The sequence below is a fragment of the Heteronotia binoei genome, chromosome 18 (assembly GCF_032191835.1).
Source record: "Heteronotia binoei isolate CCM8104 ecotype False Entrance Well chromosome 18, APGP_CSIRO_Hbin_v1, whole genome shotgun sequence".
NCBI lineage: Eukaryota > Metazoa > Chordata > Lepidosauria > Squamata > Gekkonidae > Heteronotia > Heteronotia binoei.
The window spans coordinates 48,305,151-48,325,943 of record NC_083240.1 but is presented as its reverse complement, the minus strand read 5'-3'; the positions used below and the strand labels follow the sequence as shown (position 1 = coordinate 48,325,943).

Here is a 20,793-nt window from a genome sequence, read left to right as displayed (position 1 = left end):
TCATGCTTTGTTGGGCTTGGGTCCCTTCTTGAATTTGTCGGACCTATCAGGCTGATTCCTCGGAAAACGGGAATTGGAGAAGCCCTTCCGAAAATTCTGTTTGGGCTGTCCCCAGGATGATCTTCTGAAATCTTGTTTTGGTTTGGAGAAGCTGGTGGAGGCACGAAAGGAACCAGAACCGAAGCCTCTCTTGTCGGAACGTCGGAGATACTTGGGCATGGCCTTTTTCTTATCCCGTGTTTCCACCAGGATCTTGTCCAGGGCGTCTCCAAATAGTTTTTCTCCCTGGAACGGGTATGCTGACACAATGGACTTCGAATGCACGTCTGCTGGCCAGGCCCGGAGCCATAGACCCCTCCTTGCTACTGTGCTTGACGCCATTGCTCTAGCGGAGAACGTAAGGGCATCCAAAGAGGCATCCGCTGAGAATTCGGAGGCCCTAAGGAGTCTGTTGGTACCTTCTAGGACCCGTTTGTCCGCGTCAGGCAATAGCTGGGTTAGCCGTCTTATCCAGACGATCGCTGCTCTGGAAACTATAGAGGTGGCCGCTGCTGCCTTGATGGCCAGAGCTGTAGCTTCATGGCTCCTCTTCAAGGCCAGGTCTATCTTCTTGTCCCAGTTGTCTCGCACTGAGCCATGGCCATCCTCAGCCAATAGACCGTGAGACTGCAAGGCTGCGATTGGAGCGTCCACCAACGGTACTTGAAGCATGTCGTTAGCGAAGGTAGGTAGCTCATAGAGCTTCTTGACAGAATTGGGTACCTGCCTGTTGGTACTAGGCTTGGCCCACTCGGATTTTAGCTGACGCTCAAAGAACTCAGGGAAAGGAAAAACCTTGTCAGAGGATCTGAATCTGGGAAAAAACTCAGTATTTCCCTTGGGTTTGTTCTTGGGGTTGGCTAGTGGGTGGGGAGACTCCTGTTCATCAGGAGATGCTTGTAAGTCTAGGGCAGACAGCACCTTGGCTAAGAGAGGTTGGAACTCTTCTGCCTTGAAAAATCGTGATGAAGGTTCCAGAACTGTAACGTCCTCTAACTCCTCATCAGATAAAAATTCGCCCTCCTCCCTCATAGGAATCAACAGAGCGGGTCTCAGATATAGATCTTTCGCTCTCCAACTGGCCACAGGGCAGAGGTTTCTTTGAGGCTCTATGGTGGCTGGAGCTACCTCTGGACCTCTTTGGGGAAGGGGATCTGGAGGAGGAACTGGACCTGGGGGACCTTGGTCTCCTATGGCCAGATGCCCTGACTGCTGCCCCCACCGTCTGCTTTATCGATTCGAGAAACTCAGTAAAAAAGTTGGGTCCCATAAAGGGTACGTTACCCAAGCCCGTCTGGGGCTGGTAGGTCTGCGTGGCTTCCAGAGCAGGCTGGGTCTCATCTGGAACGAAGTCTCCCGCCAGGAGGTTGGCATCGGGACGTTCCTGCGTCTGGGAGCCGCATGGTTGAGGTCTGTCCCCATTTCGCGCCTTTTTGCGCTCCCCAAGATGGCCGCCGCAAGCGGGGAAGAGCCCTGAGGAAGCCTCCTCTGCGGTTGGTGAAGACCAGCGCCGCCTGCGAACGCCTCTGAGCTTCTCGCCCCTACAGGGCACGTTGCCGGTAGCCGAGGCAAGCTTAAAAGACATGCCGGCTCCGGAGGCGGGTCTCTCGGTTCCGCACCAGGCGTCGGGAACCGAGCTGTCGTCCATGAACGCGTCTCTTGTTCGACGCGTCATTTTTCCTCTCTCTCCTCTGCGGCTTGAGTGCTCTGCGCTCGGCTGCGGCTTGAGTTTAGCGGCCGCGCCGCTTCTGAGGCGCTGAAGAAGGTGGGGGGGGGGAGGCAGAGGAGCTGAGAGAGGCTGAAGACGGATTGAAAGGCAGAAAAAACAAGGTCTGAAGGAAATATCAGAAGGTACTATAATAAGGAAAGAACTGAAGGGAAAGAAAAATATCTTTTTTTTTTTTTTTAAGAGATAGGCAATTGAAGAGAAAGGGTAGGAACCTAGCCTAAATGCTGCTACTCCCTGTCAAGGCAGGAAATAAAACTGGAAGGAGGGTGGTTCCCACAGTCACAGGAAGGGGAAGTTTTTTAAGATTCCTGCCTCCCTGATTGGACGGTGGGAAACACCCAAGATGTCCTCCGCCTCTTAGGGAGAAACCAGTGTTTGTAGAGAGAGAGTTAGGAAAGTTAGGAAAGAGAGTTAAGCTATAGCTGAGTATGAGCTTAGGCTACTGAGAGGTGCTAAAAACAACAACAACAAAAAGTTCTTTTGTTATGTTCAAAGTAAGAAAAAGAGCAAAGGCATGGTAGGCCGCTTCTGGGGACAGGAATGTGAAATTGTAACAGATGTTGTCCCCATCTTCAAGAAGGGGAAAAAGGAGGAGCCGGGTAACTACCCGTCAGCTTAACATCTATATCTGGAAAAGTTATAGAACAAATCATCAAACAGTCGGTCCTCAAACATTTAGAAAGGATGGCTGTGATTACTAAGAGCCAGCATGGGTTCCTCAAGAACAAGTCATGTCAGACTAACCTGATCTCTTTTTTTTTGAAAAAGTGACTACCTTGCTGGATCAGAGGAATGCTGTAGACATCATTTATCTTGATTTCAGTAAGGCTTTTGATAAGGTTCCACATACTATCCTTGTTGACAAGTTGGCAAATTGTGGTTTGGATCCTGTTACCGTTAGGTGGATCTGTAACTGGTTGACAGATCGCACCCAAAGAGTGCTTATGAATGGTTCCTCATCCTCCTGGAGAGGAGTGACAAATGGAGTGCCTCAAGGATCTGTCCTGGGACCTGTTTTGTTCAACATCTTTATCAATGATTTGGATGAAGGAATAGAGGGAATGTTTATTAAATTTGCAGTTGATACAAAATTAGGAGGGGCTGCAAACAGAGAAGAAGACAGAAACAGGATACAGAATGACCTTGACAGGATGGAAAACTGGACTAAAACCAATAAAATGAATGTTAACGAGGATAAATGTAAAGTTCTGTATTTAGGTAGGAAAGATCCAATGCATGGTTATAGGATGTGGGGACTTGTCTTAGCAGTAGTATGTGCAAAAAGGATCTAGGGGTCTTAGTGGATCATACGCTGAACATGAGTCAACAGTGTGATGCGGTAGCTAAAAAGGCAAATGCAATTTTGGGCTGTATCAACAGAAGTATAGTGTCCAGAACACATGATATGATGGTATCGCTTTACTCTGCTCTGGTAAGACCTCACCAGGAGTATTGTGTTCAGTTTTGGGCACCACATTTTAAGAAGGAGATAGACAAGCTGGAATGGGTCCAGAGGAGGGCGACGAAGATGGTGAGGGGTCTGGAGACCAAGTCCTATGAGGAAAGGTTGAAGGAGCTGGGCATGTTTAGCCTAGAAAGGAAGCGGCTGAGAGGTGATATGATCACCATCTTCGAGTACTTGAAGGGCTGTCATATAGAGGATGGTGTGGAATTGTTTTCTGTGGCCCCGGAAGGTAGAATCAGAACCAATGGGTTGAAATTAAATCAGAAGAGTTTCCAGCTCAATATTAGGAAGAACTTCTTGACCGTTAGAGCGATTCCTCAGTGGAACAGGCTTCCTTGGGAGGTGGTGGGCTCTCCTTCCTTGGAGGTTTTTAAACAGAGGCTAGATGGCCATCTGATAGCAATGAAGTTCCTGTGAATTTAGGGGGAGGTGTTTGTGAGTTTCCTGCATTGTGCAGGGGTTGGACTAGATGACCCTAGATGTCCCTTCCAGCTCTATGATTCTATGAAATCAACCAGTCAGTCACTCAAACTGTACCCTGTGTCAACATTCTCCAAGTTTAAATCTAACGGGTGAGAGAAATTTATCTTAAGCAATTAATGGATGTTTCAACCAAATGGGCACAAAAAGGAAGTGAAACACAAAGCGGCTAGCATACACTGAAAACTGGACATTATATGCAAACACAACCTCAGCTTTATGCTGTACATTATTTAAATTCCAGTAAATATTGCCAGATTCCTTATAGCTACTGCAAATTATAATCCTCAATTTAGCCTAGGGTTGCCAGGTCCACTTACCTAGCTGGGGGGGGGGAGGGGCTCCCGACAAATTCCAGGAAACCTGAAGTGCACATTGCACAACTTAAAACAGAAAGTGCTTCCCCCAACGTGATGGTGTCACATCATGATGGCGACAATGCTTTGATTTGAGGCCAAAATTCTATAGTAAATTTGCTCTCAGACTGTAGATATTTGCCTTCAAATATTTGCCTCCAGACATCCCCATTGTAATGTTGGGGATTGCACTTCTGGTTTTACCAGAAGTCACCCGAAAACGCCAGCTGGCTGGTGGTGAGCAAACGCCCACCAAAGGGGGAGATCCCCTGCCCCCAAAGGGGGGCTGGGAACTCTATCTTAGCCACAAGAAAGCATTCAAAGAAGAGTGGGGAATTTACCACTTCAAACCTTAACCCAGATTTCCAGGGCTATTTCCTGATTTTATTTATTTATTTAGGTGATTTCTCTCCTGCCCTCCTCCACAAGCGTCATTTGAGGAGGACATCCTGATGCTCTTTTCATGCAAAAAAGCAAAAGACAGTAGATTCATCACTCTGCTTTGTTAGCATAGTTGCTGGCTGTTTGGTGCCCAATTACAAAAAAATATTATTTATTAAATTACTATTTCCGTTTATGAGCAGGGGGAGGAACAGGGGTACAAATTTATTCCAGAAACACTTGTATTTTTCCACGGGTAACTTTGTACCCCAGCTTTCCTTGTCTAATCAATCAACCCACAACATGGGTGTCACATAATAATCCCATGGTCAAAGAACTGCAAATGCTGCTGGCAGCATGAACATTACAATTTATTTGATTCTCATAAAGACCCCTAGCGCCTCTACAATAACTACATTTAGATGCTAAATCTGAAATGGGCCTGCCATTTTTCCAAAATACTCTGGAATGTTTAAGAAAGGAACTTTGAACTTACCATGAAGGTTGCTTCTATTTGAGGTAGAGGAGGACATCCTGATGTCTGAGGGGAGGACTTCCTGATGCTTGGGTACTCCTTCTCCCACAATCTCGGGAGGCAGGATGCTAGAGCATTTCTTCCTGCCCCTGAGGAGAGGAGTCCCTCCTTCTTCTGTTCAGAAGCTTCCGGAGCTTTCCACAGAAAACCACCAAGTATGCTGCCAACAGGACTTAACCTGAAGATTAAACAACTATGGGACAAGGCCAGAGGGCCAACTTTCAGAGAAGATCAGGTATTCAACAGTTAACAGTAGCAGTGGGAAAAGGGAATAAGATAACTAAGACAAGAGGGCTATTATTCACAAAGCAATTAAATTCCCCTATATCAGGATGAGTCTGGGATGTCCTCTACCTCAAACAGAAGAAAACTTTGTGGTAAGTTCTTTCTCATTTGAGGAGAGGAGGACATCCTTATGTTTGGGATGTTACAAAGTTTCCTCCAAGATGGACAGCCCCGTGTCTCAATTCCTCTCACCTGTTGAAGCACTTGCCATCTGAAGGCTGCATCAGATGCTGCATTTAAGTCCATTTTATAATAGCATATGAAGGCAGATGTAGCCTACAGATCTGCAAAACTGATACACTGGACTGAAAGGCCGCTGTGGTGGCTGCACTCCTGGTTGAGTCTTTCTGCAGGTTTAAGCTCTTGAGAAGAGTAGGCCAAAATAATGCAGTCTTTCAGCCACCAACTGAAAGACACGTTAGACACCTTTCTGTTCTTGGCTACCTGATCACCTGATCTCCTGATAGAAGCCATATGCTGGATATAAATACGTAAGGCTCTTTGAACACCCAGTTCTTCCCCTTTAGGTGTCATGGACTGAAACAGGCCAGGAGGTACACCTCTGGAGATCTGCAGAACACAGAATTCACCTTTGGGATGAACAAAGGGTCTAGAACGACCACATCTTTCTAGAAAATGCCAAAGCCTTTAAGCTATAGTTGAGCTCACAATTCTGGGATACATTTAGCAGAGGTGATGATTGTAAGAAACAGCACCTTAAGTTTAAAGAACCTGAGTGAAACCTATCACAGTGGCTCAAATGCAAGTTTTGTAAGTGCTTGGAGAACCACATGAAGTCTCCAAAAAGGAAAACTTCAAGAAGGCCCTGATCAAGTTCATCTTGGAGGAAGGAAAGAATGATGGGGGCATCCATCTCAATCAGAGTTCTGTGCTTCCTTCAGCACCATCTGATAAAGGCAGCTATAGAACCTTTCCAGCATGATGTTTGCTTGCTGCTCAGAGAACCCTAGATCTAGCAGTCCTTGCTGTCCAATCTCCAAGCAACCAAGCATTTGAGACAGACTATCTGGAAGGACTGGATTCCTCGTTGGAATACTATGTACAGTTCTGGTCACTGCACCTCAAAAACGAGACAGACTATCTGGAAGGACTGGAAACAGCCAGGGAGGCTGCACTGGCAATGCAATCAGGTCTGAAAACCAAGGTAAATGTAAATGTGATAGCACTGGGTGGGAACAATGACCATAATGTTATTAAGTTCAACATTTATGTTAATAGCGAGTTGCCCAAAAAAGACCAACTTCTCTCATATGAGGGGACTTGTGAAGAAGAAACTGAAAGGAAATGTAAGGAGGGTCAAATCCCTTTGGGAAGCTTGGAGACTAGTTGAAATTACAATACTAGAAGCTCAGTTACTGCAGTTTAGGAAAGGTACAAAGAGGTATTTTAAAAGCCCTGCATGATTAATGAACCAAATAATGAAAGCAGTAAAAGGTAAGAAGGATTCCTTTAAGCAGTGGAAAACTAGTCCAAGTGAGGTAAATAAACGGGAGCACAGGCTTTGGCAAATGAAATGCAAGCTGGTGATCAGACAGGCAAAAAAGGACTAAGAGGAACATACTGCAAAAAGCATAAAGACCAACAATAAAAATATATTCAGATAAATTAGTAGCAGAAAATCGGCAAGGGAGGCAGTGGGGCCCTTGGATACCAAGGTGTAAAAGGATTGCTGAAGCATGTTTTGCCTCTGTCTTCACTTCTCAACCCACTCCAGAATCTCCAATTTTAGGAAGGGTGTTGAACTACCTGAGTCGGATTGAAGTGACAAAAGAGGAGGTCCTACGACTGATGGACAAATTAAAAACTGACAAATCACCAGGCCAAGCTGGCATACATCCAAGAGTCCTGAAAGAATTCAAATGTGAACTTGTGGACCTCCTGACAAAAATATACCATCTATCATTAAAGTCTGCCTCCATTTCTGAAGACTGGAATATAGCTAGATATAACCCCTATCTTTTTTTTAAAGGTTCCAAAGAAGATATGGGAAACTGCAGGCCAGTCAGTCTAACATTGATACCAGGTATCATAATGCCCCGGTATAAATCGATGGTGCAGCCTCATTGGAATACTATGTACAGTTCTGGTCACCGCACCACAAAAACGATATTATAGCATTGGAAAAAGTGAAGAAAAGGATGACTAGAATGATTAAAGGGCTGGAACACTTTCCCTATGAAGAAAGGTTAACACGCTTGGGGCTTTTTAGCTTGGAGAAACCTCAACTAAGGGGTGACATTATAGAGGTTTACAAAATTATGCATGGGATAGAGTACTTTTCTTCCTTTCTCACAATACGAGAACTTGTGGACATTCAATGAAATTGCTGAGCAGTCGGGTTAGAACGGATAAAAGGAAGTCCTTCTTCACCCAAAGGTAATTAACACATGGAATTCACTGCCACAGAAGGTGGCGGCGGCTACAAGCATAGACAGCTTCAAGAGGGGATTGGATAAGCATATGGAGCAGAGGTCCATCAATGGCTCTTAGCCACAGCATATTGTTGGAACTCTCTGTTGAGGCAGTGATGCTCTATATTCTTGATGCTTGGGGGGGGGAGGCATATGTTGGAACTCAGTCCTAAAATGGCTGACTGACTCCATCTTAGTAATAGTAATGTTGTTTCTGCAATGTCATGCTGAGTCATGCTGCATCATGATCCAGCTGTTACCTGTTACTGAGGTAAGGTGGGATGACCTCACCTGTAATTAGGCTTTGTGCTGACTCACAGAGCTGATGCAACCTTGCATGATTGGTACGTGTACTTAGGGAAGCTCAGTGAGCCTGCTCAGTCTGCCTGTAAGGATTGTGGGTACTGTGCGGCCCACTGTCTGGGTGGCAGCAGACACTGCTGGTGTTGGATCCTAGGCTACTGTGCTTGGATCGTGCTGTGTATACTTACTGCTGTATACTGTTATCTACTGAAGTGTGTACTGATTACTGTGTATGACCTTGGCCTGGCAACGACTCTGAATATTGGATACTATCACTGGTAAATATATCTACCATTGAATACATCTGTTTCTCTTGTCTATTAATTCCTGTGTTTTGCCTGTCCCTCTCCTTCAGCTCTTCTGCTGCGTGCAAAATACTCTAACAGCATAGTGGGAGGGCTTCTAGAGTTCTGGCCCCACTGATGGACCTCCTGATGGTACCTGGGGTTTTTTTTGCCACTGTGTGACACAGAGTGTTGGACTCAATGGGCCACTGCCTGATCCAACATGGCTTCTCTTGTGTTCTTATGTAAGTTGGTGGAATCTATTATTAAAGACAGAATTTGTAGGCACACTGATGAACAAAAGCTATCGAGGAAGAATCAACATGGATTCTGTAAGGGAAGATCTTGTCTCACTAACCTGTTTAGAGTTCTTTGAGGGTGTGAGCAAACATATGGACAAGGGTAACTCAAAAAATGTTGTGTATCTAGACTTCCAGAAAGCTTTTTGATAAAGTTCATCATCAAAGGCTCCAAAGAAAACTCAGTAGCCCTGAGATAAGAATGAACAGGAAACAGTATAAATGGGCAGTTTTCACAATTGACATTAGTTGGCAGTGGGATACCACAGGGCTCAGTCCACTGCTTTTTAACTTGTTCATTAATTATTTGGAGTTGGGTGTAAGCAGAGAAGTGGCCAAGTCTGAGGATGACACTAAGTTGTTCAGGATGGTGAGGACTAGAAAGGACTGTGAGATGTTCCAGAGGGATCTGTCAAGTGGGCACTGACATGGAAAATGAGGTTCAGCATAGGCAAGTGCAAAGTAATGCACAATGGAGCCAAAAATCTAACTATAAATACAAGTTGATGGGGCCTGAACTGGCAGAAACTAACCAATAGAAAGATCTTGGAGTCATGGTAGATAACTCAATGAAAATGTCAACTCAGTGTGTGACAGCAATTTAAAAAGGCAAGTGCTATGTTGGGGATTATTAGGAAAGGAATTGAAAAAAAAATTTCCCTGGGAGGTCTGAATTGAGCAAAGCCTCCGCATTGCATTTTAAAAGGTTTTTTTCCTTTGAGCAGGCCGGGGGGAGACGGGGGATCCAGTTTAATTGCTTCTAAGACATACCTCAGCTCACCTTCATACAAATGCTAACAGATCTAGGAGAAGAGATAATGGGTGGGTCAAGATTTAGAGGACTTTAGACTAGAATGGATCCAGGAATAATCTCCAGGGAAAAGCCCCAAGAAATGCATCTTTGACGTGGTATGACCTGGTCAGTGAGTGGAATAACAGATATGATAAAACTCCTTTCAGCAAGATGTCTTTTCCATGGCTGCTGAGTCCATGAGCACATACAGACCTTTCCTCTGGGAAGGCAGTCATTTTTGACCATGTGCTGGCCTAAAGAGCTAGAGGGAATTTCAAGGTAACGGTAGGTTTGTAGGGATTTGTAACTACCTAAGCTAAAGGGGCTAAAGAGCCAGTTTGGTGTAGTGGTTAAGTGTGCGGACTCTTATCTGGGAGAACTGGGTTTGATTCCCCACTCCTCCACTTGCACCTGCTGGCATGGCCTTGGGTCAGCCACAGCTTTGGCAGAGATTGTCCTTGAAAGGGCAGCTGCTGTGAAAGCCCTCTCCAGCCCCACCCACCTCACAAGGGTGTCTGTTGTGGGGAAGGAAGGTAAAGGAGATTGTAAGCCGCTCTGAGACTCTTCGGAGTGGAGGGCGGGATATAAATCCAATATCATCATCATCTTCTTCTTCTATAGTTTAACATCTGATACAGAATGCATAAAGAGAGGGACACAGGATCTGCGTTTTACCCATTTTGTTTGGATCCCTTGCTCAATCTGGTGCTGTGCTAAAAGTATGCTTATAATCTTTTTCTTTTTAATAAATACTTTGTAACTTTTGAGGCTGGCAGTGGTTCTCTGCACAACACAGACCTCCACAGGTTCTCTGTACAACACAGACCTTCAAAAGGAGTGCCAAGGGGAAGGCAGGCAGTTGGCAAGTGGCCAACTGCCAAGGGCATGCAAGGCAGTAAACTGTCCCCATGGTGTCCAGGTGCTGGGCAGCAGGATACACAGAGGCAAAGCCTCAAAACCTGGAAGGGAAGCTGGGTGTCCTGACCCAATGGGTAATCCCTGCAATGGCTGGTTACTGACTATGCCTGCGGTGGGTTCTCCTTCTTTTGAGGTTTTTAAACAGAGACTGGATGGCCATCTGACAGCAATGTGGATCCTGTGAATTTAGGAGGGTTGTGAGTTAAGTTAGGTATTTGTGAATTCCTTGCATTATGCAGGGGTACGACTAGATGACCCTGGAGGTCCCTTCCAACTCTATGATTCTACGAGTATATACACACATCACAAGACAGGTGTGTGTGTTTGCAGGAAATGTGATAGTATACAATGTGTACGGAGACAAGTATTGACCAGTATTGTCAAATGAAATTAAATTTCACTGCGTCTCTTAAACACCACAAATATCTCTCCTCTCATGTTAGGTCTACCTATCCTGCCACAGAGATCCAATTGATTCCCCGAAAATACCAAGATTTGCGTAGGGTGTTTAGCGAGGAGGAGGCGAATGAGTTGCCCCCGCATCGGAGCACCGACTGCGCCACTGAACTCATCCCCGGTCAGGAGCTACCCAAAGCTAAGCTGTACTCCATGGGGTGGGCAGAAAAGGCCGAACTATGAAAGTTCATAGACAAAAACTTAAAGAGGGGCTTCATTAGGTCAGCCACCACACCGCATGCCGCGCCAGTCCTATTCCGGAAAAAGGACGGGAGCTCTAGACTTTGTACCAATTTTCGCGGGATAACTGGGATTTCAATGTCCAACGCCTACCCCATCCCCCTAATCAAGGACCTACTAAGCACCGTGTCGTCACCAAATTGGACCTGAGAGACGCTTACTGGTCCTAAGGGAGTACCTGTACAAGGGGGTGGTGGTGTACCTGGATGACATCATTATTTATTCAAAGGACCTGCCCTCCCACATCCAATTAGGGAGAAAAGCGCTCACCACCCTGTACGAGCACAAACTGTACACTAAACTGTGAAAGTGCGAGTTTCACCAAACGGAACTTGACTACCTGGGCTAGTGGTGGTGGACACATTCTCAAAGCAAGCACATTTTATTCCTTGTAAAAAACTTCTCACAGCAAAAAAGCTTGCATACTTGTTCTTTCAACATGTGGTAAAAGTACACTCGTTCCCGGACAAGGTCATTAGCGATTGTGGGCCACAGTTCGTTGCCAACTTCTGGCGGGAGTTTTGTAAATTGACAGGCATGGAGCAAGGATTGAGGTTCGCCTATCACCCGCAGACGGACGGTCAGATGGAACGAGTGAACGCCCTTCTGGAACAGTATTTACGGCGCTATGTGAACTATCAACAGTCTAATTGGGTGGAACTACTCCCATTCGCTGAATACGGGTACAACAACAGCCTCCACAGCTCCACCAAAACAACACTATTCAAAATTGTAAATAGCTATGAAGGGAAACCCTTCCCCCTGCTGCCCAGCAACAACGGGACTCCACTCACCACTGCTTGCCAACAGTGGTGGGAGACTCTGGGGAAGGGGTGGGCAATTATCCAAGACAACTTAGAAATGGCAAAGAGGGATTACAAAGCCCAGTTTGACAAAAAGCATTCTCCGGAGTGGGAATTTAAAGTGGGGAAAACAGTGTTCCTGTCTACCAAGAACTTGCCATTGCCACAGACATCTCGGAAACTAGCCTATAAATACTTGGGGCCGTTCAAAATAAAGAGAGTAATAAACAAAGTAACTGTGGAACTGGAACTGCCTACATTGTTTAGTAAAATCCACCCTGTTTTCCATTGCAGCCTTCTTTGCAAAGATCCAGGGGCTACATCTTGGCACCCCCACCCTCCAGAGCCCAAACCTATTCAAATGAAGGATCAGAGTCATCTTGAGGTGCATGGATGCCAAGAAGAAGAGGGGGGTGTTATACTATTTGGTGCGCTGGAAATACTTTCCTCCTAGCTGCGATGAGTGGGTGAAGTCCTCAGACCTTCGAGCCCCCCTCCTTCTCAAAAGATTTTACCTACTGCACCCAGACAAACCCCGAGCATGAGCTTGGGGGGGTGGGCAGTATGTCAAGCAATGTGAATCTTCCTTTTAATAATACAATGCTAATAGTATAAGGCTAACTGAATGTATCTGTAAAGCTCCATGAATGTTACTAACCATGAACTAAGCTGGGCACATCAAAGCAGGGAATAGCCAGAGTGTAGTTCGCGTCTCTTTTGCCTGTCTCGCTTTTACTAACAAATGCAGGAATTTACTCTTTGAAGATAAGCGCCTCCAGGGACAGGTTCTCAGGCCTGGTCCCAGGAAAAGAAACCACAGAGGAGATAAGAAGTTTACCGTGTGAAGATTCACACGTGAATACAGCATTGTTTAGAGAATGTAGCTTTGTTTAGGAAACCTTTGATGTGCCACCTTTAAGTATGCCTTCCACTGTTACTATGTATCAGTTCCAATACCTAGCTCAATAGAAGCATCTTGGATTATCAATCAATCATACTTTGTTTCACATCAAGGACTGATTACTTTGAGATCTAATTGCTTGACAATAGGTTGTGTAACACATTTTATAAGGCAAATAATCCACATTATGAGGCCTTGAGTGTCCCTAAAAATACTGGTAATAATTCCAAGCCTTTCTCCATGTTTTGAATTACAAATGGGGAACATGCAATAAATCCCAAGTGATAAGCTATTCAGGAATTCCCCCGTTCAGACAAAAACCCTCTCCAAGATTCTGTAAGGGGCTCAAGCATATTTCCCCACCTGTTTTTGTATTTCTACCCTACTCTGTTTAACTGATTCTTAACCATTTTCTGCATTCCATGGCACCTAGACTGCATGAGCATGCTCAGTCCTTATCTGGCTTTTTAAAGATGGTTTGCCTGCAGGTAGCCCCATTTTACCACCCTGTTGAATGGTACCAGACCACCAAAAGCTTGCTGTAAAGAGGAGTGATCTAATCTACTGCCATTTTTTTTCTGCTTTCGTACAGACAGTTCAAAACGTGGAGAAAGCAAGCTTACTGCCTCACCCGTCTCTCAGAATTTATTGACGCAGCTCTTCTACAACTAAGGACAAAGATCCATCTTCTCCCTTCTTCCAAACAGTTTACCATATGGCCCATGACAGCTGTGCTAACTGCCACCTTCCCAGTTGCCAAAAAGGCTGAAGGATTAGAAATCCAAAACAGCTCCCAACTTCCATAGTGTAGAGTCAATCATACCAATCCCAAATAAAGTTGCTCGTTTAACATTTAGGATACATTTCTTCGAAATAGTCAATGTGTGGTGGTTGGAGTATGTCGAGAGCAGAGAGTACCTAAAAAACAAACAGGAAAAATAGTTAGATTACTTGGAACATACTAGAAGCCCTAACTTTAGAGACACCACAGTAAACACAAATTAGGCAATTGAAAACGGAATGGGGAGAGGAGGAAAACTGGACCTCAAGAAGATAATACTTATTCATTTATAGGCAATTTCTGAGATTCAAATCCATAAAAACCATAAAAATGAGGACAGTTAGTTACAGCGCACTGACACAGAGCAAACATTGACAAGGCATTCAGATGTGCTTCTTGAACACAGCCATATTGCTGTCCTTGAAACAAACAGCAAAGAGAGACAACAGGAACATTGATTCAACTGCGGAAAACAACTCATGAATGGGCCAACAAGGCATCCACCTCCCTAACTGAAGGCATTTCTCAAAGTAACTACTGAGAGAAACAGATTCAAGTGGGTAGTCATGTTTGTCTGAAGCAGCAAAACAAAGATTGAAGCCAACCTGGATCTGGGCTCAACACAGTCAGACCCAGACTCAAGAGCTGCCCCAAGAGAGGTTCCCATGGCCCAGCGAAGGTACCCCCCTCCAAAAAAAAAAATAAAGGTGAACATATTTCTGAAACCACTGACTGCAGGTTTGATGTTATTTACTATACTGATACAATGCCTTTCACCCCAATGAGTGAAACTGGCATATATTGTTCTCCTCTCCTCCATTTAACCCTCATATTAACCCTGTGAGGTAGGCAACTAGCCCCTGACAAGAGTCAGGCTGCTGCATTCTGGGCCAGCTGTAATTTCTGGGTTGTCTTCAAGGGCAGCCCCACATAGAGCATGTTGCAGTTATCCAACTGTGAGGTTACAGAAGCACGGATCAGCATGGCTAGATGGGTTAAGTCTAGGTCATGAGTTAATTAATCAGATAACAGAAGGTGCTTCAGCCTGTCTGCTCACTTCCTTGGTGAGAGTGGGGAACATTCTTATCATTTTCTTTTTCTCTGGATATTTCTAAACATATTTCATGTCATGGCACTAGTATAAACCTCTCAGAACAAAGGGGCTTCTGTTTGTTTTTTGCTTTTGATGCATCTATTGCAAGCTCTGCAGTCTGAAGCCAGGATGCAGAATTTAGTCTCAGTTTCTTGCATTAAGCACAAGATTTCTACTAATAAACCACCAATGTTAGCCTTGTGTAGTTCAAACATGCCCTATCTCATTTCTCTTGTAGTTTTGTATGTTGTCATCATGAGCATTTCTGTTCCACCCATTTTCATTGCTGGGGTTCCCAAGCAGTTTCTTAACAAGGAAACATCTTAATGTAGAGGATTTTTTACATTTCTGCCGTCTTTCAAGGACTTTTACACTTCATATGGTTTATAAAATACTACTATAATATATGTACTACTTTAATATCTAGGGAGGGGCTGCGGCTCAGCAGCAAAGCATCTGCTTCCAACACACACAGAAGGTTCAAGGTTACAATCCTCAGCATCTCCAATTAAGAACAGGCAAGAGGTGATACGAGCGATCTTAGCCTGATGCCCTAGAGAGTCATGGCTAGTCTGGGCAGACAATAGTGACCTTAATGGCTACAAATATGGAAAGTTCATGAGAAAATAACAAAATTGGTGGCATTTAAGGAAAATGCATATAAAATGTTTTATTGATGGTATGTAATTCCTGAGATTAGCTAAAATGTATTCAGGAATGGCAAATGATTGTTGGAAATGCAAAGCTCATGTGGATAGTTTTTTTCATATGTGGTGGATGTGTAAAAAGGTGATGAGTTACTGGTGTTTGGTTCATGAAATATTACAAAAGGTGTTGTCTTTAGCTATATCTTTTAAACCAGAAATGTTTCTCTTGAATATTACGGATGATGAAATAGATAAAAAACCCAAATATTTGTTCACACATACAGTGACTGCAGCTAGAATTGTATATGCTGGCATTTCTCAAAAGCAGGGTCACGACCCAGCACTGGGCAACGGAGGCCTCAATGCAGGGCTGTGGGGCCTCCCATCCCCTGGCCACTCCTCACCTCCCCTGGCATCGCGCCTCCACCCCCGCCCTGCACAGCATCATGCCCCTCTGCGCCTCCTTCTCCCTCCCTTCCCCACCTCAGGCAGGTCAATTTCATGCTGCGTAAAGCCACCCCCCACTGATCACCAGGAAATCGGCGCTGAGCTCACTCCACGCTGGGCCAAGTCAGCAGCTCGAACACACTGTGGCTGAAAAGGGCATGTGGCTCCTCTCTCACTGGCACTTCCTGGATGGGAAGGAAGTGCCAGCGAGAAAGGAGCCACATGCCCTTTTCAGCTGTGACCTGTTCAAGCTGCCGGCTTGGCCTAGCGCGGAGTGAGCTCAGCATTGATTTACCGGCAATCGTGGGGGGGGGACTTTACGCAGCATGAAACTGACCTTCCTAAGGTAGGGAAGGGAGGGAGAAGGAGGTGCAGAGGGGCACGACGCCTTGCGGAAGGGGGAGGCGTGATGCCGGGGGAAAGCGAGGGACGGCCAGGGGACAGGAGGCCCCGCAGCCCCGCGTTGAGGCCTTCATGGCCCGGTTTCCCCCAGAAGGAGGGAGGCTTTACCCCAGTAGAGGCTTTACAGCCTGAAATTGACCTGCAGTGGGAAAGGGAGGGAGGCAGCAGCGGGATAGTCAGCTGCGCTGCAAGAGTGAGCAGTTTTAAAGGTGAGTTGCTTCCATCCCATTTCTTTCCATTTTTCTTTTATCTTTCTTCCTTTTGTCCTTCCTTTCTTTCACTCCTTTCCTCCCTTTTCCTTCCTTCCTATTTCCTTTCTCTTTCTTTTTTTCTATATTTGTTTCCAACTCTCCGCCTCTTTTTTTCTTTTTTCTTTCTCAGTCTTTTCCCCTGTCTTCTCCTTCCTTCCTTCCCCGCCTCTCTCATTCTGTCAGACTTTTCCCCTGTCACCCTTTCTTTCCTCTGTCAGACACTGGAAAGTTACTATGATAATATGATGATGGGTTTAAACTGTGATGAACTGCTTAGCTTAACTGACTCCATTTTCTACCATATGCTGTTAACCCCAAGCAGAAACCTTACATATCAAAGTAGAAGTAAAGTTGCTACTAACACTAGTGTGAATTCCTGTCCCTGATACTAACAAAGGCAAAACCCTTTGAAGATAAAATGCCTCAGGGAAGGCCAGTTTGGTCGTCCCTGTGAGAATAGGAACCACAACGAGATAAGAGAAAACAACTGTGTGAAATGCATCACTCCATTGTGGAAATGTAGATTGTTTAGAAAACTTTGATGTACAACTCGTTAAAATATCTATGCTTCTAGGGAAAAGTATAAGTTCCAATCTTGCTGCACTCAGAAACTATGAACTATCAAATAAAGGCTTAACATTGTAACAAATGGAGTTTGCTTAATTTGAAGTTCCATTGTCTGACATTTTGGAACTGATCCAATACGGGTTTATCCGAACTGGCAACTTTTAAAGCTGAATGGCTGCCAAATTTCTGGATAACGGAGAACCCACCGATCCTGTGGAAGAGCCGAAAACCCCTCCCGGAGTCACCGTTGTCCGGCGAAAAGGGGGTTCCCACTACACTTCCAGACGCTTCTCATCACCCTGCAGAAGTGGAAGCCCCGCACCTCAACCACCCTCATGGACGAGGCGGCGGGACGGTACGAAAACATATTCGCTAGACCGGATGCCAGTGGGGACAGCGTCCCGAGAAAGGAGCACGTCGAGGATGGGCAAGGAAGTGGTCCGGAACGAGACGATGGCCGAACCCCAAGGGGCGAGGAGAGCATCAAACAGTTGAAAGATGAGATGCGGAACTGGGTGAGGGAGATCCGGAACAAAATCCAAGCCAACACGGTGCACACTGCCCGCGAAGTGCAACGGCAATTGGATCCGATGCGAGAGCAACCGCGACCAACGCCCGACCCGCCAGCAACTCATCCCGATCCACCGGTGCCGCAACCCGACCTGCCAGGGCCACAGCCTGACCTGCCAGCACCGCAGCCCGATCAGCCGGTGCCACAACCAGACCCACCGGTAGTTCCGCTGGGAGAACCAGCCGAACCACCAGCCCAGGTGGGACCTCCGGTGGTCCCGGGCCCGCTCGTCCCACCGATCCCGGCAGCACCGCCAGCGTGGCCAATGGGACTGTTCGCCCCACAACCACTAATGCCAGGGCCCTGGGGTGGAGGCAGGGGCCGAGGGCTGGACATCACCTTCGATGGCAACCCGGAGGAAGTAGAGTACTTCACCATCCAGAGTAACAGCTACACGCACTATTGGGGGAACACCTTCCCTGATGATCCCAGCCGTGTGGACTACTTGGGGTCGAAGCTGAAAGGAGCCGCCAGGCGATGGTATGTGAGCCTGTATCAAAGCCGAGCCCCCGAATTGACCAACGTGGAAGGCTTCCTACAAGCGCTGCTACATCAGTATGGGGACCCTCTCCAAGAGGTGAGGGCCCTCACAGCCCTGCGCGACTTACAACAGGGATCAAAGTTGGTGAGGGAGTACACGGCCGGCTTTAGAGCCCATTGCGCTAAGGTCCGGAGCTGGAACGAAAGGATGAGAATCGAAGCCTATCAACGGGGCCTCAACGCGAGCCTCCTGGACCGGGCGTTCCACCAGGCGCGACCGGCCACCCTGGTGGGGTGGATACAGCTGGCGGGGGAAGTCGAGACCAACATGAGACACATTGCCCTGCAGCAACAGCAGCAACAAGGGGCGAAGGGGGGACGTGAGGCTCGACCGGGGGTCAAAACCGATCCCAAGAAAGCACCAACCCGGGTGTTGATACTGCGTTGGGTAGTGCCCAACACCCGTCTCACCGAACACTTGTTTCAGCCAGAAAAATCAGCTGTAGCTAAACATGCACTTCAAGAAGGAGACCACGTCATCCACTTTGAAAGAACTGAAGTCCTTTCTACGGTCTCACATTATCATACCCGCCTGAACAGAGAAGCTATTGAGATTTACAAACACCAGCACAATTTTAACAGAAAGGAAGAAGGCATTTTCATCCACCAATCTTGGTACCCAACTCTGCAAAACACCCTACAGACTATAAATTGCAGAAAGTTTCAGAACAACCAGCAAATTTCACAGAACAATCAGCACAGTCAACAACCATCTTCCTTATCTTCACACCCCTTCCAACCCTCCCAGTAATTAACACAGAACAATGGTCACATTCAACAGCCAGTTTCCTTATCACTACCCTTCCAGGAAGCACCACCAAACAATGGGCACATCCACAAACCAATTGCCCTTTCATCACACCCCCTCCAGCCTAGAAATAGCAGCTCTCCAGCAGCCCTGGCCCCACTCAATGCACAGTAGCCAAGAAGGTCAGAGCGCCTGCTCCGGCTGCAACGCCACTGAGGATGTTCTCCGCAGCTGAGAACGAAACGTCTGGAAGGAAAACTTTCTCCAGTAGAACATGGCACTTGAGCCCAAAAGATTCTACAAACCCTAAGGAATGTAGATTGTTTAGAAACCTTTGATGTACAACTCGTTAAAATATCTATGCTTCTAGGGAAAAGTATCAGCTCCAATCTTGCTGCGCTCAGAAACTATGAACTATCAAATAAAGGCTTAACATTGTAACAAATGGAGTTTGCTTAATTTGAAGTTCCATTGTCTGACATCCTCCTTCTTTCCCTGCCATTGCTAATCTGAGTAGACCAGGGGTGGGGGGGAGAAGCTTGAAATGCCCTGCCATTTCATGGTTCCCCAGGCTGCCATTTCATGTTTTCCCAGGCTGAGAACATTTTATATTTTCAGTTTTCTGTGTGGTCCTTGTGCTTTTTCTTAAGGTTTTATTTTTAAAATTGCATTACATAATACCACTATTCTCATACCTTTTCTAAACAAAACATTGCAAGAGTTTCTGGCTTGTTTGTGCATCATTTCCTGTTTCCCGGCTCCACCCCCAAAGTCTCCTGGCCCAAATTTTAGTGGGCCACGAAGGAGAAGTGTAAAAATAACTGGGCCTTGGGGGGAGTTTGGGAAACCCTGGTTTATGCCAAATACTGGAAGAGGGCAGAGGTTCCTCCAAAAGAAGTTATGGAAAATTTTTTAGAAGTAGCTGAAATGAATATTCTGACAGACATGCTGAAGGAAAATTCTACATAGTAGTTAAAGGACTGTGGCTATTTTGGTGAGGATTGTTAAGTCCTCTATTAAGAACATTTTCACTGGCATTTGTTTAAACTTGTTTAAGCTCCCTTTTAAATTGCTTGCAAAAGGCCTTTTCAAGGTATACTGGCTCACTGTGATGTGGGATGATGTCTACACTGGCAATAATGTAATACATTACTTGAAATAAGTTGAAAGCAGGTACTGTTTGCACAGGCATTCGAAAAACAAGAAAAACAAGAGATTCTCACAAGAACACTTAGGACTTGTACAAATGGAAAGCTGGCTCCCTAAATAAGCACAGTTAACAATCATGAATGTGACATCCTTGGGAATGTGACATCCTTCCTGCAACCTCACACTGCTGATTCAAACCCCAGATGCTTTAGCTACAGTTAACAAAGCCACTTGACCTAAGTTAACAGGAGATGCTTTCCAAGGGATGGCTCCTGATTTGTCAATCACAGTTCACAGGAAGCCAGGGATGCATCAGCACCAGAGCTTCAGTCTAGATGTCTTGTTTGGCACTAACCAATTCAACCAAATTTCTACAGAGGCAAGTTCCTTGTGGAACCTTCATAAAGGTCAAAGAATATATTAGGCTTATACTGCTTACTAAAGGGTGGCAGGGAGTCACAGTAATTATGAGAGTCAGACCTCATCAACAAGCCACACACCACTTACATTGTCATGCTTAAAAAAACACAACATCTTCAATTCACGGAAGACCCTTTTGCAAGAGACCAGATTTTGGAAGACGTTGGGCATCTTTTTGAGTGCAACTCTCTTTCCATCTCGTGGATCTGTTACTGACCTGAAGAAGGAAGAAACAACAACAAATTAAGTGCCAAGCTTACTTTTAAACCAGTCTCCACTCCTATCACAAAGAAGCCATTAAAATATTAGCTGGGTAGGTCTGCATGGTTCAAAGGAGCACATCAAGGAAGCAAAAATCCTGAAACTATCTCTGCTGTAATTTGTTATATTTTTACAATGCTTTTTAGCCAAGATTTGGCTCCAAAGGAAGCTAACAGGAATCAAAACAACAACAAAAATGGTCCTGGGGAAGGGATTC

General features: G+C 45.7%; 1 protein-coding gene across 2 annotated transcripts in view; it reads right to left on the bottom strand.

The window, feature by feature from the left end:
* The window catches only part of NLK (nemo like kinase), a 278,351-nt gene that overhangs the window by 154,394 nt on the left and 103,164 nt on the right, over positions 1–20,793 (bottom strand). For both annotated transcript variants that reach the window (XM_060258771.1, XM_060258770.1), the window contains exons 2-3: positions 20,403–20,532; positions 13,562–13,617 (exon numbers count right to left, since the gene is read on the bottom strand). In XM_060258771.1, the coding sequence (XP_060114754.1) occupies positions 13,562–13,617; positions 20,403–20,532 (186 nt within the window). The remainder of the gene's footprint in view (positions 1–13,561; positions 13,618–20,402; positions 20,533–20,793) is intronic.